Below are 20325 nucleotides of genomic sequence, written 5' to 3' on the forward strand. Positions count from 1 at the left end.
TTAGTTTGAACAGCGAGTAGCTCTTAAGTGTAACTATGAATTTGTTTCTCAGTTTGTAATTTCTGTTCTGCCCTTCTTCCTCCTCTGCAAGAAGATTCATATCACTGTAACACAGTGATCTACAAGATGCAAAAGGCAGCAAGCTCTCAAAACTAGAACGGCATGAGTTTAGCCTCCTGTGTCCCTTCATACTGATAGATTTACTTTGATATTAATGCCCACAACAGGCAAAGATGTATCAGTCACTAAGATAATCACAGTCACTATTTTTAAGCCTCTATTTTTTCCCTCAAATCCTCAGAAACCTACCACCACACTCTATCAAAGCAGCTTTCCACACCTTAATACACTAGCAGAGGAAAACCTCCCTAAAGACAACAACAAAGAAACAAGTTTATGATTAATAAAAAGAGTATGAAAAGCTTCTGGTGACTTTGTCTGTCTCCTGGTGTTCTGTTTTCATTATTTTTTTCTCTTCACTGGTCTCCAAAGGGATAAAAAAGGATCATTTTGTGCCCACTAGAGGTCCTTGTCCCTCAGTACAAGCCGCTTCTGGAGGCCCTCCTTTTCACTTTGCACTGATTGGATAGGCAATGCCCTGCCTCCAGAAATCACTGCTAATCCTCTTAGAGCCAACAACTGTCTAACTCGCCCATTCGCCTGCCTCTTCCATGTGCCCCCTCCCTGCCGGTGCCCCCCCCCCCTCCCCTCTTCCCAGCCTGTGAACTCACTCTGTGAGGAGAGTGTAATCCAAGTGGATTACGCTGCAAAGCGGAGGATTGAGTGCTTTGGCAGTGAGCCCCTGTAGCTACCTTGTCAAAACTATTCAGTGGCTCTTTTGCACGTGGATGCAAAGGCTGTTCTCAATTCTCTTGTAAGTTCGAAGCATCAAATTCTCACGTGGATAACCGTACACAAGAGGATGTAATCACCTGCAATTCAGCCTGTTTCACCATATTAGAGAAATATGATTTCTTTTTTATTTGTCAACTGTATATTCGGATAGTCTGGATCACTGAAGATTTTCCTATTGTGAGCTTCAGCTGTCATCATGAAGAATGCTGAACAGGATTTCATGAAGAAAACTGAACTGGGCTAAACCTGAAAACTTGCTTCTTAGCAGTGGATCACTGATCATGAACCAGCTGCATCGAAGGTGAATTTTACAAATCTACATGAGATCAGCATGAACAAGGTCAGTTTGAGATGATGGTGAGACTCCGATAAAGTTATAGTGGAGCAGTGAGTTCCACTGGATTGGTGTTGGATGGCAGTGCTGCAGAGGATACAGATGTGCTGCACTGGGACAGCTGTTGGCTCTGTCCGGCACAGGACTTGGCCTACATGGGTCACTCTCATCTTGCTTTACTCAGGCTGGTTCTGCCTCTTGACCAAGGCCCAAATGAAGATTCCTCCAGAAACGTAAGCTGCACCTCAGAAAATAGTATTTTAAGTTAAAAATTGAGAAGTGGGGCTTTACTAAGCGTAGAGCACAATTTATTGTCAATTAATATCTAGTAAAATATTAATACACATTTATTTTTTTTAAATTGGGTCATGAGAGTATGATTATATTGTAGCTAGCCAGACAAACTACATAAATATTTGCTGCTTTTTTTCAGCATAATTTGTAAATACAAGGAGAAGTGGTCTAAAACTTGGGAATATATAATTCTTTTAACTCCCATTCAGAGTTAAGGTGTTTTCCATTCTCTTTCTAAAACATCATTAAGGAGATACAAGCTTTTTGTCAGACAGTGAAGACTTATATATGGTCGAACATAAATTGATACAACAGTTGACTGATTTACTCTTTTTAATGCAAAATTATAATATTAAAGCGATACTGTGATTATAGAGATTATAATATTACAGTGATCTGCTGATGATACTAGTTGCAGTGTATTTCATATACAATACTACGCAAAAGGATGTAGTGACCTCAGAAAATCAAACGGTAAAGCTAGTTCTTTTTTCGTAATGATGTAAAAAATCTGATATTAGAATTAACACTAGTAAGATAATATTATAATTTACTAATATTTCCCAAACTAATATTATAATTTTTCCTATGCATTTATTAAAACATTTCCAAACCTCTCCATTTGGCAGCCAGGTCAGGCTGATCAATAATTCACTATATTAAATCAGTGCTGGTAATGAAATTTAAATTCCATTTAAATGAAATGGGAGCATCCAGAAGACACCAGAAACCATACAAAGATTCTTCTTGGTTTCCTTGCAAAAACACATTATATGAACTGCTCTCAAACCTTGCATAATAGAAACTCTTCCAGCTGCAATAGGAAACTTGAGCCTCCAGGATTATTTGGGGTTTAAATTTACACCAGTTCACTTCCATGGAGTTTGGAATTAGAGAATAAGCAGCAGTGCGGATGCCGTTTAGGCAGTTGTTGGGTTGCCTTTGGTAATTCCCTCATCAAATGAGTTTCTCTGTAAAATCCATTTCTCATGAGACTGACATCATTGAGCGAATGGAGGGGAAAATGAGAATCAGGCCATTTGACAGAAGGCAGTTTTACATAGTGGATTCAGCAAGCAAAATGCTCGTGGGTTGTGATGTAAGTCAATATTAATCATCAAATGATTATTCATCAGTTGATTATATTGGGTATTTAATAACTAAAGAGGAACATGGACCATATTACCAAATTCAGAAATTCTATCAGGTTTTATTTCACATTTGGCTTTACGCATGAAAGGTGTTTTGTTAGCTCTCTGGACCACATGTTAAATAAATCATGTATGATATCAATGTCTGTAGATAATGTGGTCCAGGTTGCACCTATGGTGCCATGCTGGAGGGTGCCCTGGTTAATTTTATACTGGAGAGATGCCAGATACTCAAGCTAGCACACAGATGGTCATATGGATAGACACATGGCGACAGGAACTTCATGCTAACACATTTTATGCCTTCCTTCCTTCTTTTAAATAGATGTCTTTCCTTGGCCACGATCAGAATGTTTTGCATTTTGCTCTTTAGGAAAAAAGCCAGAGCTGTGATTTATTTAAATTGATTTCAGCAGCACAACACAAAATTTGTAGTCATTTAGCTGATAGATGAAATGATCAAACTGAATTTATTAATGCACATGACACTAATCAAAACAGGAACTCTAGAGAATTCTGGCCATCTACACTCTCAGAAATTAGTATTGTAGAGGTACATTATTGTTGCTAGATGTCTTTCCTATTTATAAAACAAGTGCTAAATTATTCAGAGTTTTTAAGTCATCATTACTTTTAAAAATATGCCATTTTAGACCAATAAGATGTAGCATAAACTACCATACGCAGTCACAACCAAATCTCACTAAATGTCTGGCACACTACATTCAAGCTTGTTCACAGTTTTCTTGGTCAAGAAACAGAAAAGACCTTAACTGATAGAAAACCTTAATTTTCAGAACTAGTACAAGAAATCGCAATTGACATTTACATTGACATTTCCTTGAAGCATTCATCCTCAAGTAAGACATAAAGCTAGTGTTTTTCTATCCTGGACTGTGTTTGGCTGAGTCTTTAATAGGTTAATGGTGTCACAGTCCAATTTGTTGCCAAGCCACCACAAACACAGATACATCTGAAAGCCCTGGCCTGCTTAGGTCAGAGCCATTTCATAGTGCATTTGTCAGCACTAAGCTTACCTGGCAAAGACATCTGAGTGTTTGATTTTGTAAGTGGTGTGGCTATGCTCTCTCCCTTACCAGCATGTATTTGCACAGAGATGTCCATTTTTCTTTTTTCCCCATCCAAGGTATTTGGTTAGGACACTCTTGGTAGTAAGTAAAGACAGGAAACAAGTGGGCACAATTCATCAGGGCCTTCGTCACCAATTCTGGTAAATAAAATATTTCTTATATATCCTAGTCACTCCACCACATTTACACATGACACAGGAATCCTAGAGCTTATCAGCAGAACACATGACTGGCCATCTGCATTCTTAGGAAAAAGGTATGGTAGAGGTACATTATTGTTGCTAAAGGTACAAACAGTATAAATGTACCTTTAAAGGTACAACTTTTTTAAGTCTAGTTGTGTTCCCTAAATATACACTACTTTCTGTTCTCCAGAAGGAGTATTGAATTTTTTAAAGATTTCATTATAGAACTGTGTACAATAAAAGAACATAAGTCCTGGAGATGAAATCTGGCATAGGAAATCAACACAAGTTTAAAATCTGCAATAACAATGGAATATGATACAATTATGTTCCCTAACTGAAGGTACTGAATGTGTGAGGATACCACCACAGTGGCAGTTTTTCTTACAATGTAGTGTTGTGCCCTCAGGGTCAACATAACAGACATAAAAATCATCTGGAATTCAACCAGTGAAACAACAACCTTTACAGTAAGAGACAGCAGAGAAATACAGAAAGACCGTGAGACTGCAAGATTTTAGACAGAAAGAAATAAACATCCGCCATAGGTAGAACTACTTTGTACCTTCACTCGCTACTTTAATAGATGTAACAAATCGTCACTGTCCAATAAAAACATGTAGAAATGCTCCATATTAGATTGGATGAAAATATTTTTACAGGCAGCATGCTGGCACAGCAGGTAGTGCTGCAGTCACACAACTCCAGGATCCTGGAGGTTGTGGGTTCAAATCCCACTCCAGGTGACTGTCTGTGAGGAGTTTGGTGTGTTCTCCCTGTGTCCGCTCTGGTTTTCATCCCATGGACGTTGGTAGGTGGATTGGCAACTCAAAAGTATTCATAGGCGTGTGTGTGTGTTTGTGTGTGGGACCTAGATAAGCAGTTACAGACAATGAATGTACAAGTAGTTGGAAATGGTAAATGACAGCCACAGGACCACCGCTGACCAGATATTATTTGGAAAGTGTCTAGGCTGAGGAGCTAAATGATGACTTTACTGATTTAAATGTTTAAAAACCCTAATAAGTGCTCATTATATCATATAAGATATTTAGAGAAAACAAGTACATTTTAAAAGAGATATTATTGGAAATGTATCACTAGATACACTGGTTACAATTATTTTGCTTTATTATTTAGATGTTGGTTCAAAGCCTCTGGATTCCTCCCTCTGTACAAAGACACTTTCTAGTAGGTGGATTTGCTATTCAGAAATGATCCACAGGTGTGAGTGAATGTATGCCCTATGATGGACTTGAGTCCTGCCCAGAGCTTATTCCTGCTTTGCACCCAAAGATTCTGGGTAGGCTCTGAACACACTGTGACCTTAAATAGAATTAAGTGGTTACAGTAAATGAATGAATGTATGATAGAATGATCTTTCATCACCTGCAAATTCATCAAACACTTCAGTCACTTGCAGCCAAACAGTATTAAGAGCGCATGGAGTTGGGATAAGATTCTGATGGTCTGTAGAACAAGTGTTTTGACTGATAACTATTTTCTTTCCTCAGAGTTCAAAAATGGGCCAATAGCATTTCTGAGCAACTGAACTCAGTTGCTGGAAAATATTCAGGAGCTGCTCTACTACAGAAGGTAAACTGATCATTTACATGAACTGTATTTCTACTAAGTAGATAAATGTGTTCTGTGGACCAAAATAACATTGTTTTTTCTTATTGGTGTTTTTTCTTTTGTCTTTCACTTTGGAGTACTTGTTGCAAAGAGCAGATTTTATATATGTCTCACAATCAGCTGTGGTCATAGACTTCCATGATTTTAAACTAATCTTTACAATCATAGATATTATATGGATAGGCTCTATTTGAAATGATGCATCCATTTCTCAGCAACTACCAGTGAAAACACTGGCACGCTTTTATAATTGTATAAAATAATACAGCATAAGAATACATTGTTTTTGAATTCCTCAGGCCTAGATCAGTTGGAATGTAGGATCAGTAGATCAGTAGGAATGGCTCTGTTAAGTGGGACTATATGGGTTTCTTTATTATGGGGTGTGTTGGGATTTGGCTGCTGATTGACACACAGTGGCAGCTCTAACAAGATCTACCTAATGCACACTGGGATAGTGCTCAGTGCTCTTGGCAATAATGCTCATGAGGTTTTGGTGGACCTAAGCTTTTTTTTTTAGTGTGTGATGTCCAAATTCAATATTTATTTGATAATTCTGTCCTCAGTCAGCCTTTAAGTTCTCTTTCCCTGAGTATGGTCGTGCAATATATATTGAAACCTCTAATTACTGGTTTTGTTGATTTTCTGTAAAAAAATAAAATTACACCAGGTGAAATTGTGTTCACATTCTCTATTGCAGCGTTTACCTCTGCACATTTTAATGCATGGTTAGTTTTTGTTGTTGTTGTTGTTTGAATGTAACATACATGGCTTGTGCACATTTTATTTTCTATTTTTTAATTTTTCATATAAAACACCCAATAGCACGTATATGTGAACTTTGTTAAATGTGAGTTAGTGAGTGAGTGAATGAGTGAATGTGTCATTGAGTTATTTACAAGCCAGTTTCATGATGTACTTTGCATCTGAAAAAAATAAGTCGTGCCAGGAAGAAAAATTTGGCAGTAGGTTCTGAAACTGACCCTGTCCACCTCTGAAAGTTCACACCAGTGTGGGAGATAATGCTAAAGTTTCTGGCTGCTTGTTTAATTCCTCTTCATGATACAATTAATCCACAGATTAGTCAGTGAGATTGAGAGTATCTGAGATGTTGTCAAGCATCACTTGGTATCACTGAGGGAGCAGTTGGTACAAAACTGACATCTAGCTTTCCTGTGGCCTTTATACACATAACCTCACCAAGGGCAAATTACCAAGTGTAGATTAAAGATCTAATTTAATCTACTCTTTACATAAATTCAAACTTTATCTTACAAAAATGTTTTAAATAAAAATTAATGTACTGTAAAATGTCTAAATGATTAGCAATATTAGTTCTAAATAATTTCTATTGTTTCAACCAGAAACTCAAAGATGTGGAGCCTATTGTCCGAATAGAAGACTTGGATGGGCCTGCTTTAGTCCAGGAGTTTTCAGATGAAATTGAAAAAATGTTGGGAAGCAAAATGAAGTCTGTTAAGGTGAGTAATTTCAACTGGAATGGGGTTAGAGTAATGCATTATTTAATTAATGGAAATTATAATACACTGGTCAAATGTTTTGATAATACTTTTTTTTAAGAATTAAGCACTGTTACATCATTAGGATGTGTTTAATGAGTCAGAACCCCGCAGTACCAATAGAAATTGGGGAGTAATATTTTCATTAGACAACTGAAAAAGGATAAATAGTCTAATCTTGCCTATTACTGAATGGAACTGTCTTTATATGATCTCTCTCCAGCGGCTGGCAGACACAGCAGAAGATGCAGATTTATATCACGAGTTTAACGCTAGTTTAGAGGTGAGGCTGTTGTGTTTTTTTATTGGTTTTGTTTGTTTTGTTTTTATTTTTTGTTGTTATTTGTTTTATTATTATTATTATTATTATTGTTGTTGTTGTTGTTGTTGTTGTTATTATTATCGTCAATTTCCATTTTCATGTTCAGCATTATTGTTATATTTCTGTATTTAATTTAAAATATTTTCTCGACTGAGTTCATTTGTATCAGTAGACAAATACAGTACATATATTATGTGCTCTAAAATAAATGTCCTGAAAAAAATGTATGGAATTTTATGGATTGGTTGGATTTTGTTTCTTGTTAAACAGTTTGACTACTTCAACTCCATGCTGATAAACACAATGGACGAGGAAGGCAACTTCATTGAGCTTGGTGGTGAATTTCCACTGGAAGAAAATGAACATTTTAATAGACTCCAGGTCAACACACTAATGAGCGACATCCAGGTCCCAACCAATGTGTATAACAAAGGTGATACCTTCATAACAGCTGACAGCAGAAACACTTCAACAACCACCTCTGACATCATTGTTGCTTAATTTTTTTTTTATGTCACTTTACTGCTCTGTGTCTCTGTCTCTGAATTTAGATCCAGATATTCTTAATGGGGTGTATATGTCTGAAGCCCTGAATGACATCTTTATCAGTAACTTCCAAAAAGACCCTACACTCACATGGCAGTACTTTGGCAGCTCCACAGGTTTTTTCAGACTCTATCCAGGTAAAGTGGGAAACCAACATGGTTACACTGATAAACTTTTACCACTTATATATCAATGGCTATATAGTTATAAATCATTTTCTACACTTATAATTACACCACAAACTGCATGTACTATACCAATGAATTAGCACTTTCCAGTATTTTTTTATATTTATAATATTGTAAAACTTTAACAATTAACTAATATTTTATATCATACCCTTTATTACATCTTTATATACACCTATATATCAACCCTTTATATCAATAATCTACTCCTTTATATTTCAAAATTTTCAGTGTTTAATTCTTGAGCACTGATGACACAATCTGTACTGCCTTTAATTGAGAGTTTTATGGTGTACTTTGTGATAAAAATATATGAATATACTGTGACAAACGTGCTATTGTTCTAAAAGTTTTTGGCCTGTAAATTTTGTGGACTTGTGTTTATTTTATTTTCATTAATTTGTTTATTCATTGACTCTAAGTGCTTATCCAGTTCAGGGTCGCGGATAATCACTGAATCACTGGGCGCAAGGCGGGTTTATTTTATTTTATATTATTTTATTTTGTATTTAATTCTGCTAAACTTACAATATTGTTACTTGAATCCAGGTAGTACCATTCTGTATATTTACAGTGACTAATTGTAGTCAGGCCGAACCCCATCTGTAATTAGAAAGACTACCATGGGACCACCACTGACTAGATATTATTGGGGTGGTGGACTGTACTTAGCATAGCAGCTACTGTGCCATGGCAGTGTTATTATAGTGTGTGGTATAAGTACTGTAAAGAAAAAAGGACTGTAGGGTTACGTTGTTGTTGTTCACTAAAAGTACTAACAGTGTAAACGTACCCTCAAATGTACTACCTCAGAGGTTACACAACAAGCTGTATAGGTGCATGATTTTACAATATAAACTTCATAAATAGAAGTATAAAAAATCCTGCTGTCAACACATGATAGAATCAGTGCCACTTACATTTTAACTGCAAGTGAATTTAGTTCCATTATGCTCCCTAACTAAAGGTACTAAAGATTTTAAACATTAACATTAATGATAGCACCCCACTGACAGTTTAGCTCCTTTTTATGAGAGTGTACAGTAGTGTTTCTTGGGTTTTTAAACAGTATGTACAGTATTTTTGTTTTCTCCATTTAGGCATCAAATGGACTCCAGACTCAAATGGAGTTGTTGCCTTTGACTGTAGGAACAGGAACTGGTGAGATATTAAATGCTTATATCATGTTGTACTTAGATAATAAAATATTACCATGAGCATTCTGAGCTTGCCTAGGGTGGCAGTAACAGATTAGCCTTGTGGATGGCACCCAAATTGTCTGCTGCTTGTAGCAGACAGGAGCACAGCCAATGAGGTTCTGATCCTACTCAAAGACTTTAATCCTGTCCTTAAGTGGTTAACAGCTCAATAGCCAGGTCAGTGGGACTCACATGGGTGCTGTATGTGACTGTTTATAGAGCTGTACCTAATAGCCGTGAAGCTAGTTCAGTTAGCTTGGATAGTTTTTATTTTGTAAAGAGATATGGGGCAAAGGGTCACTTGACTCTGGAAGGGTTCTAATACAGTGCATGTGACTCTAATGTGTTGTTTACCTGCACCCTGAAAGCTGTGCCAAAAGAAAACTGATTAATTTATGTTTTTCTCTTCTCATTCAAAAATGATGAAAATATTCAGAAACATGGTAGTTTTGTGCACGAGATGTCACATTATATGATAAGTTTTGTTATGTGACTAAGGATGGCAGTAGAGATTATATAAAGACCCACTTTCAGACTATTGCATTTTACCTTGCCTTTCCTAGTTTATCGCTTGAGTGCAACTGCTCAGATATGGCGTGGCCAAACTTTTTGAACATATTAGACATTGGTTCTGACTATTGTGTGATTTGGCTCTAAGCTTTTCCTAACTCTCTCAGGTACATCCAGGCTGCCACCTCTCCAAAGGACCTCATCATAGTGGTGGATGTCAGTGGCAGCATGAAAGGACTTAAAATGACCATTGCCAAGCACACCATCAACACAATCCTGGACACCCTGGGGGAAAATGACTTTGTCAATATTATTGCAGTAAGTAGCTAATGGATCCAGTTTTTCACATTTTGAAAGAGATCATTCAACAGCTTCTCAGGTAAATTAAGGACAATTCTGAATCTTTGCTTTCTTGAAACAAACATCTTACTTGTAGTGCTTAAGTATATTTTATCTTCTCTCATGGCTTTTTTTTTTTGCAGTACACTGATTATGTTCGCTATGTGGAACCCTGTTTTCAAGGCACACTGGTGCAGGCGGACTTGGATAACCGTGAGGTAATCAAGTATTTGAGAAGTCTAGTATAGTGTGGTATGGCAGGATACCTGGAGAGCTTTTATCAAAAAGGAAACACCACTTTGTTTAGATGAGACAGAGTGCCTTGCCTTGATGCTCTGTGTATTTCTCTTATATTTCAAAAGCCATGTAAGGACGGTACGGTCTAATCTCCGAATTACATTTCTCTCTGATTCAATCTGCAGTTTAGGTATTCAGGCATTTTAACCGGAATTGCATTTAGTAGCTTTTAATGAAATGTTTTTTTTTTTTTAATAGTAGCATTATACACAGAAAGAGATCATATAAAGAGAGTTCCATTCAGTAATAGGCAAGATTAGACTATTTATCCTTTTGATTTATGTCATCACGACTCATGAAATGGTGCAGATGGAAATCACCATCTCATGACGTTTTAAAGAGAATCATAATGCTGTTAATATTATGAAGAGCAAAAAAATCATATAATAATAAAACAATAATCTTAACTTTCAGTGGAGGTTGATTAGAAAAAAAAAAAATTAACAATATTTTTTGCTGCATTTCAACAACATGTGCATTTTTAAATGATGATTGTGTCAAGAAATGAAAAATAAAAAAGTGGAGATTAATGTGTTTATTCTGACAACATGGACGAATGAGGAAGGTACTATTTAAAAGGAAATTCCACCACATTTTAACATTTCTATATTATATTAAGATTTTCAGATGTAAACAGTTACCAATATGAAATATTAGAGATTTTTAAAATCCAATTTTAAAAAGCTCTCTCTGAAATTACTTTTAAACATTCATACCTTTGTATCTGATACAGTTAATTTTAAAATAGTTGTAATGGCACTGACAATGGTAATGTACCACCTTTGGCAGTCAGTCTAACAACCAGTATTTGAAGAACGCGAGTGAGACTGAATCTTCTTTTAAATGTTTACTTATAAAACACACAAAAAAAGTAGACATTACACTGGACTCAATATGGCTCTGTCAAAAAACTGTGTTGCTTTCTTCATTTCTAACTGCCACCTGACCTTTTTTCATGCAAGCAATACACACACACACACACACACACACACACACACACACACACACATATATATATATATATATATATATATATATATATATATATATCCTTCTAAGGTTTATACAGCACTAAATTACGCATTTTAGAAAATTAAAGCATTATAAATTCTTATTAAATTATCTTCACATATTTTAACCTTTTTAACCCATAACTGGCTCTTACAATAGTGGTCTGTCTGAAAACCTATTTTTCCATACACTGTATCTACATCTTTGCCAAAAGCCTATTTCAGTCAGGAATCAGGCTGTGTATTAGTTACCATTCCATTTAATATGTGTGTGCTGGGGGCTTTGAAACACCTGGTTTCTATGACCACCGATGAGAACAATTCAGACTCAGAACGATTCAGACCAAGAGTATTACATCAAACAGCTCAGAATAACCTTGTTTACATCTTAAGTATTTTAATACTCAGAATTGTTTTTTCATAAAGACAGTGTGTAAAACAAATTAAAGACAGCAGAAGTACCTAAGAACACATTTAGTAAAAATAAACTGATATTTTAAACACCGTCAGAAGGAAAGGTAAATGTGTTTGTGTGTTGACCCTGTTTAGTTGGTTTTACATTTTCATGTCTGTACTTAAATAGATTTGGTAATGTTATATTAACATTAGAATGTTCATTATAGATTGTAGGTCTGTCCTGCAAATGTTTGTGCATTTTACTGACCATGTTTAGGTCTATATGTTGATGTTGGGTAAGGTCAGTGTGCCAGGACCTGCTTAATGCAGGCCGGTGGAACTGGAGGTAGAGCTGTAATGATATTCTGAGTCTTATCTGCATCACATCTGCTCATAGGATCCTGCCTCTGATCCTCTTTTGAAAACTCGAGAAGGGAATTGTGCTACTAAAGAAACTCCATGATGATCCAGTGGTGCTTTCCTTTGTCATAGTCAATTCATGAAGTCAAGAAGTTGAAGAAGTTGAAAAGTGAATGTTTAAATGTGATTGGGTGTTTGCTTCTATTTATATCTTTTGAGAGGGGATGGAAGTTTAGCAGCTTTTTTGCTTACAAGTAAAAGGGTTTTAAAAGCTTAAATTTAATCTGTTTTCCCATTGCCTGTTTTATCCATCTTCAGCATTTCAAGTTGCTGGTGGAAGAGCTGCAGGTGAAAGGGGAGGGGAAAGTCAAGAAGGCCATGAAGGAAGCCTTCCGGGTGCTGAATGAGGTCAGTTTCTACGTTTACAGTCATAGATTACATGGATTTAACCACATACTGTATTTTTTTCACTTAGAACCAACTTTCCATTTTGAACTAATTTAACTCATTCATGTCTCAACACATAATGAAGTATAACATATATGCTATAAAACATATATGCTATAAAATAGTACAATAAAAAAAAAAAATCCACAAATCTTGTTCAGACTGGTCTAATTCGGGAGTCTGAAGTCAGACGAGGGCAAAAAAAGACTCAATACATTATGTAGAGTTTTGTATTTTATAATGTTCCAACATATGTAATATTTAAAGTAAAATAAAAATTTAACATGTTATATATAGTAAAAATAAACTGCTTTGTTAAGGGGAGAAAATGTATAATTTATGTATATTTGACCCTCAGACTAGGGCTGAGAGATTAAAATTTCTATTCTAAAATTGCAATTTGAGAATGCAGTTTCCATATCCGAAGAACTGAAATTTAAATCATACATTACCAAGAGCAATGTCCTAAACATTTTTAAATGGTGACTTTCAATATAATTTCTATATAACAGAGTGAGACACATCAGGTGCAACCAAACTGTATTGTGCTGTGTACATGATAACAGCCACAAGTAAATGACCTTTTGACACTTTGCATTCAAGATTCAAAATTAAAGCCAGATATTCTTGATTTTCTTTGACTTCGTTTATTGAAGATGAATTAACCATAAGCCATTAATTACCGTAGGCAATGCTTTGGGCAGCATTAATGTAAAATGATTATTTTTTATACCTGTAACTTTATTATTAACAGTCAAATTAGGATTATATTTTGTTTTGAACTTTAGAATTAACTGAACACAAATTAGTTAAATAATATTTAAGACATGAAGTTTGCTAAATTTAAAAATAATCTTCAGATTTGTGGCCCAAATTAAACTTTTCCTTTACCGACATTATGGAATTGACATTATTATTACATTTTTTCTTTCTATATTCTTGATTTTTCTTCTATATTTATGTAATCTCAGTGCTTTGCTGTATTTCAGTTTCGTCTGTTATTGTAAAGTTGGCTGCTGTGTCACGGGTCAAATTCCAGATGTTTTAGTTTTCTCTTTTGTCGACCCCAAGGGCAAAAAACCAATGGCCAGTTGTTTGTTTGGCTGATTATCTCCATAACCACTGGGATGCTTAGTTCCTGAGAAACTTATGGCATATGACCTGATGGAATGCCAGGTCAATTAAAGTTGCACCATGTTCAGGACATTTTGGGAATTGGTAACATTTCTGGTGGTCATATTTTTTATGTGATTATGAAAATAATTAATTGTCCTCCAACTATATATTTTTAAGAAAGTTAATAATCCAGACCCCTTCCAGGGTGTGTTCCTGCCTTGCACCCAGTGATTCCGGTTAGGCTCTGGACCCACCGCGACCCTGAATTGGATAAGCTGTTATAGACAATGAATGAATGAATTAATAATAATCCAGGGTGCTTGTTACAATATGTCATTGCGAGAAATATTTGGAAGAACATTTTGAACCTTAGGTTGTGCTGCTCTGTTTCTGCAGATTTTTTTGATAAATGCAAATGCATTCACGTTGAAGGGGTATTCAAAGGGAACTGGATCAGAACTCAGTGATGAAAATGTCCTCTATGTTATGGATTTAGATGTGTTGAAGGTATTAAAGGTGTTGAATGTCAGTATTAGATAAGTAAAAATGATTTGAAACAAAAAAATGTGACATTTTTCTAAAACAGCCTCCTAATGCCTGCTCCATGCCAGGTGACCAACCCCTATTCTTCACAACCATCACTCCATGCCCACTCTATCCTGTGGCCAGCACTCTGTCCCATGGTCCAAGCTAACTCAAAAGGCTGAAGCTAACCTATTAGTCCATTTAAGTTAGAACAAAAATGTGAATTAAAGCTTAAGTGAGCTTTGTGAATTTGCACATTTAAATTAATAATTTGAACTGGATGCTAACTTCAGCCTTAGAGAGTTGTCAGTTTCAGATTTCTTGCTGGTAATGTTATAGTAGAAACATATTTTTACTCTGTTGTGCTTAAACAAGCCTTCTTTTGATCAATTGCTCCATGCGCTCTATACATATTTCTCCATATTCAACTATATTCAGCTGTTTCTCTCCTTTCATTGACTAATCAGCAATGTACAGATTAGCAGCATGAGCCATGCCTCCTTACTTTATTCCAGTAATCAGTCATTGTGTCCAGACCTACTTATTTTAAATCTGTTAATGTGACATTAACATATAAGTGTTCTGAATCAATCCTGCCAATCTGACCTGACAGCTCTGCATTTTGAATGCATATTTCAAGCTTCAGAGTGTGACTCACAGCAATAGAACCACACTATATTTTGCATATTTTTCTCTGCACTCAGTAATTTGACTTTATTTAGTTTTAACACACAGTTATTACACAGCTGTAATCACAGTGGAAATAAGATGCTCCTACTAAACATCTGCTGTTTACAACACAGTGTCTCTTCACTCAGTACTTTGTCAGGAAAACATTACCAACAGCATTCACAGGTTACTAGAGATTTGTGATGTTTATTTTTGTTTAAAAAAAGCTCTCATATACTTTATGTTAGTCATTTGCTATCTCTCTCTCTCTCACTCACACAAACACACACACACACACACACACATGTGCCTGCACATATGAAGCCCATCTCAATCCCTGCATGACTCTTCCTCTCCCACAGGCCACAGCGAATGGACAGGGGAGCCTTTGTAATCAGGCCATCATGCTGATCACAGATGGAGCCATGGAAGACTTCCAGTCTGTGTTTGAGGAATTCAACTGGCCTGACAAGAAGGTAATGGACATTTGGCCCATAATCATTACAATGAAACAGTGAAAACTTCCCCTCCACTGTATCAAAATGCTTGAGGATTCAACGTATTTAAAATAAACTTTATTAAAGTTTTAATATAAATTCTAACTCATGCACGGATCATTCTCTGCTTCTGATTTTTTTTAATTAAATTCAAAATGCTACTCTCAGCCAGAACAAAACAAATCACTGAGAGTCATGTCTATATTGAACATGTTTATGTTTATATAAATCTAATTAAAATCATCTCTTGATTTTGACAAAGGAACTATTTTGATTGTTCTATACAACAGAATTGCATTTTAGTGTAGCGCAGAGATGTGACAAAAAAGATTAAGGGATTTCAGTGAAGTTAATTTCCTTTGCTGCCAACTGAAGGATTACATGACCTGAAAATTTCACTGCAAGGGCACAGGATAGGATTCTAAAGCTAGTTATTCAATTAGTTTAATCTAATGCTTTGTGAGATTCTTTTTCTAAAATGCAATTTAACTTTAATGAACTTGTTTCCCTATCTGTAATATGACCTGTGATATATAACTGGCATTTTACTGAACTGAGCAGAAGACTCTCTGTTTCTCTTGTTATTTGGAAAATAACACTGTCATTATTTTAAAACCACATTTCAGAAGCCACTTATTCAGAAATGTTTTCAATTCCACAGAGATCTCAAACATTTTCAAAGCTTTAAATATTTGTAATATATTTGTACTTTTAAAAATAGAGAAGATAAGTTAACAGTATGCGTTTTACAGGTGCGGGTGTTCACCTACCTCATTGGCCGAGACATGACCTTTGCAGAAAATTTGAAATGGATCGCTTGTAACAATAAGGGTGATTTTTCTCTTGATTTATTGCTGTGTGGTATGAGTAACTGTCATGATGTAAATATGGGTTATTTTGAAAAAAATATCATGGTTATTTTACTTTAACAGTTGTTTCATGGTTGTTTAACTTTCAGACCTTTAAAGTGTTTGTTTAATCTCTGGCTTCAGGTTACTACACACATATAAACACACTAGCTGATGTGCAGGAGAATGTGATGGAGTATCTTCATGTCCTTAGTCGTCCAATGGTCATCAACCACGACCATGACATCATCTGGACTGAGGCATACATGGACAGTGTGGTAAGGACAGAACATGTTCTGGTATTTCTCTGGATCTGGTATTTCTGGAAACACTGTATAAAGTGCATGTCATAGGTCTGACATCATTCTCTATTCTGCTCTACTCATCTTATAAATTTAAATGAATCTAGTTTGTGATTAATTGGCTGATGAAATAAAATAAATGATGTGTTATTCTGTGCTATAAGACGTTCTGGGAGCATATCAGAACTATGTACTGGTAAAAAGCTCCTTTGTAACCAGGATGCTGAATATTTCAAGACAATATTTTGAGAATGTAGTATGCATACACCTTCTTGCTCTTTTTTCTGTTGCTGGTGGATGCAAGCATATTTAAGTCACAAATTAATCCTCCACATCATTTAATTTTTCTTTGCATTAAAACCATTGTGTGTGCTAAGCGTTTATTGTCTAATAATCCTCATTTCATTCTAATATTTATGTTTTCCCTCTATCCTTTTCATCTGCCATCTTTATTTTCATCCAGCTCCCCAATACTAAAGAGGTAAAGAGGTTTAGTTCAGTACAACCTTAAACAGCTTCAGAAGATTTTCCTGTATGTCACTTATTATGTTGTAGTGTGCTCTGGATTTGATTTAGCCTGCCTCATATTCTGTGTTACAAATACATTATAGCTGGTAGTCTTAGTGTATGGCGTAGTATGGAGAAAAACTGACATACTGCTGTTTTGCAATGCCCTCTACTGTTGAATGTGGCTGTTTGCAGTATGTGTATGAAATCTGCTTTTGTCAGCAGTGGCATGGTGGAAAATGTGGATTGGGCTAATCCTCTCTATTTTCCCTCATAGCTCTTTAATAGCATGGCTCAGAGTCTGCTGCTGATGACCACGGTGGCAATGCCGGTCTTTAGCAAAAAGAAAGAGACGCTGTCTCATGGCATTCTGCTGGGAGTGGTGGGCACTGACGTTCCTCTGCTGGAGGTCATGATGCTAGCCCCCCGATACAAGGTAAAAGTTTCAAGCAAAAGTCTGCCAAAAATCAAATTTACACAAGTTTTCATTTGCCCCAGTTGTAGCTGATAAGATGCATTTTGTTGTTTGAAGTTTGTATGTTTAGTTTTATATTGGAACATTCCTCAAACTGCATTTCTTTTTATGTAATCTGACATATACTTGCTTCAGTGGTTTCTCACACATTATGACTTACTGTTAAACTAAACATGAACAAAAGTATGTTACTTAGTTATGGATGTATAAATAGTAGTATATAGTTCCACCTATAGGCAAAAGCGTGCCTCCAAACTCTCTGAGACATGAAGCTGGCCACCTCTTTTTTGTCCTCAAAGTGTGCTGAGTTGTTCAATGATATTTTTAGATGGACATTTTTCTCAGAATTTTTCTGAATTTTATCTCAGCATTATTCTGACTTTATTCTCAGGATATTATTATTTTTTCAATGCTGTGGCTGTACTTGTCATTGGCAGTACAACAACAACTGGTGCTAACAAACTGTGTCTCTTAGCTTGGAACTCATGGCTATGCCTTCCTCATCACAAACAATGGCTACATTCTGGCACACCCTGATTTAAGGCCTCTAGTAAGTATTCCATGTTCCCTGTCTCTGCTTGAAATGACCTATTAGCTATTATGAGTATATTTATGTGGATTTATATTTTTAATTTATATTTGTTTGTTTCATATTTTTCTATCACAGTATAAAGATGGAAAGAAGCTGAAACCCAAACCCAACTATAACAGCGTGGACCTGTCTGAGGCAGAATGGGAGGACACTGAAGAGATAGTCAGTCTGACCCATACAGTCTAAAAACTCAAATATACGTTTGCACACCCTCAATCAGAAAATCTGCAATTAATATGACTGTTTACACAATGGAGAATGACAGTTAAAATTTCAAAACATTTGAATATACAATTCCATAAGGAATTATACAATTTTCAAAACAAATCACAGCTACATATTGTTTCAATTGTAAATGCAAAATGTGTGCATAGTCAGCAACTATATTACGTACATATATATGCTGAATACTTGTTATATGCATTATATATTAGCTTTATTTATTCCTTAATTTCTTTTCCTTTAATCCCTTAATTAACTTAAAACACACAAATCATGGAGTTTAAACCTTTATTCCAAACAATTACTTGCTAACCTCTACATGACAAAAAAAAAAAGCCAACTCGGCATCCATCCTGCTTTACTCTAAGCTGTCTCCATTTTTCAAATACATCACCAGTATTTGCCCTTGTTTTACTCTCTCTCTGGTCATGGAGCTTTTTAGAATGACACTAAAGCTTTTAGGCCTTGTAGAGTAACTTGGGGTGTGCAGACTTCACTGGGATTGGGCAGAAGGCGGGATAACAGGCCTAAATAGAGTTCTGCTCCGGAACAGACACTACTCAAAGAAGAATGTACTCGCAGCAGCAATTCTGTCAGAAATGCCAGTGCTTCAAGTTAACATGTCTCCTTAATGTCTGATGATACACCCTGGTGATTTTTTTATTTAGGTCTGTAAATATATTATATATTGCTCTTTTAAACAAACATGAGCATTAGCCTTTTGAAACTGTCTTTTTTGAAAAACATTGAGCTGGTGTGTCCAGATTATATATAGTGTTAATTGATCTTACAAACAGTTTCATTTGTGGTTTTCTCTTTTAAACAGTTGAGAACTGCCATGGTGAAAGGAGAGATGGGTACTCTTACATTAGATGTAAAAGTAGCCGTGGACAAAGGGGTGAGTTAATATTTATCATTAAAGTACTGGTCAACTGTTCTGTATGTTCTGTATGTTTGGATGTTTGTAGCTCACATACTATAATGAGTATTATTAATTGAATGAGTATAATCCTACTCATTTAATTAATATCAGTACATTTGACTTCAGAGCTGTGCCTTGGCTAAGAAATAGGCATACTCATAGCTATTCTGAATTATTTACACAAAAGGTGACGGCTGATTTCTTATTTGTCTGTGAGAATTAAATATTCAAGCAGACTTTTAGCAACTAACCCTAGCAATTATGATTTTTGTCTTTAAATTTTCTTTTTTACAGAAAAGACCAATGTTTCTAAAAAATGATTATTACTACACCACCATTAATGAAACACCATTTAGGTAAAATATCTAGTTTTCTTTCAATTATCTCTATGTTGTGCAGCTCATAAACAAAATAGTGTTTGTAGTATTTGTAATCAAAATATTTATTAATATGTATGTGTATTTGGTTTCAGTTTTGGAATGGTTCTGACTCGTGGCCATGGACAGTACATGTTCTTTGGAAATGTGTCTGTTGAAGAGGGTGGGTTTATTATGTAAGATATAACACAAATGAGAGACAAGATAAATAACCAGAAATCTTCAGCTATGCTGTTCAGATTTTTATAAACTAAATTATTTTATTATCAGCTGAACACACACAACTGTTTGTTATATTCAAGAATAATTGATTTTGAGTATTTACACATGTGATGATTATTCGTTTCTACAGGCCTTCATGACCTCCAGCAGCCAGACCTTACCATAGCAGATGGATGGTGAGTACAGATGAAATAGGGTTTGAATATGTAAAGCACAGTAAATAGTAATTTCAAGATATACATATTGCAAAGTTATTTTTCTAAGGTTTGTCAAGGAACAGACATTACTCATTAGTGCCATATAAAAAGAGCTGTAAAATTCAGCTATGTAATACAGTAATACTTTTTGTTTAATATTTCACATTCTGGGCTA

At 35.5% G+C, this 20325-nt stretch overlaps 1 protein-coding gene across 2 annotated transcripts in view; it reads left to right on the forward strand.

Annotated features, from left to right (window-relative positions):
* Nucleotides 1–1267: 1267 nt before the first annotated feature.
* Nucleotides 1268–20325, forward strand: part of cacna2d4b (calcium channel, voltage-dependent, alpha 2/delta subunit 4b) — a 34762-nt gene continuing 15704 nt past the window's right edge. For both annotated transcript variants that reach the window (XM_066648852.1, XM_066648853.1), the window contains exons 1-20: nt 1268–1422; nt 5425–5506; nt 6910–7026; nt 7289–7348; nt 7658–7820; nt 7939–8070; nt 9222–9282; nt 9998–10148; nt 10313–10387; nt 12551–12640; nt 15352–15465; nt 16239–16317; nt 16479–16612; nt 17421–17579; nt 18094–18168; nt 18286–18372; nt 19259–19330; nt 19649–19710; nt 19827–19894; nt 20084–20129. In XM_066648852.1, the coding sequence (XP_066504949.1) occupies nt 1268–1422; nt 5425–5506; nt 6910–7026; nt 7289–7348; nt 7658–7820; nt 7939–8070; nt 9222–9282; nt 9998–10148; nt 10313–10387; nt 12551–12640; nt 15352–15465; nt 16239–16317; nt 16479–16612; nt 17421–17579; nt 18094–18168; nt 18286–18372; nt 19259–19330; nt 19649–19710; nt 19827–19894; nt 20084–20129 (1982 nt within the window). The remainder of the gene's footprint in view (nt 1423–5424; nt 5507–6909; nt 7027–7288; nt 7349–7657; nt 7821–7938; nt 8071–9221; nt 9283–9997; nt 10149–10312; nt 10388–12550; nt 12641–15351; nt 15466–16238; nt 16318–16478; nt 16613–17420; nt 17580–18093; nt 18169–18285; nt 18373–19258; nt 19331–19648; nt 19711–19826; nt 19895–20083; nt 20130–20325) is intronic.

Source organism: Hoplias malabaricus, chromosome 17 (genome assembly GCF_029633855.1).
Source record: "Hoplias malabaricus isolate fHopMal1 chromosome 17, fHopMal1.hap1, whole genome shotgun sequence".
Classification (NCBI taxonomy): domain Eukaryota; kingdom Metazoa; phylum Chordata; class Actinopteri; order Characiformes; family Erythrinidae; genus Hoplias; species Hoplias malabaricus.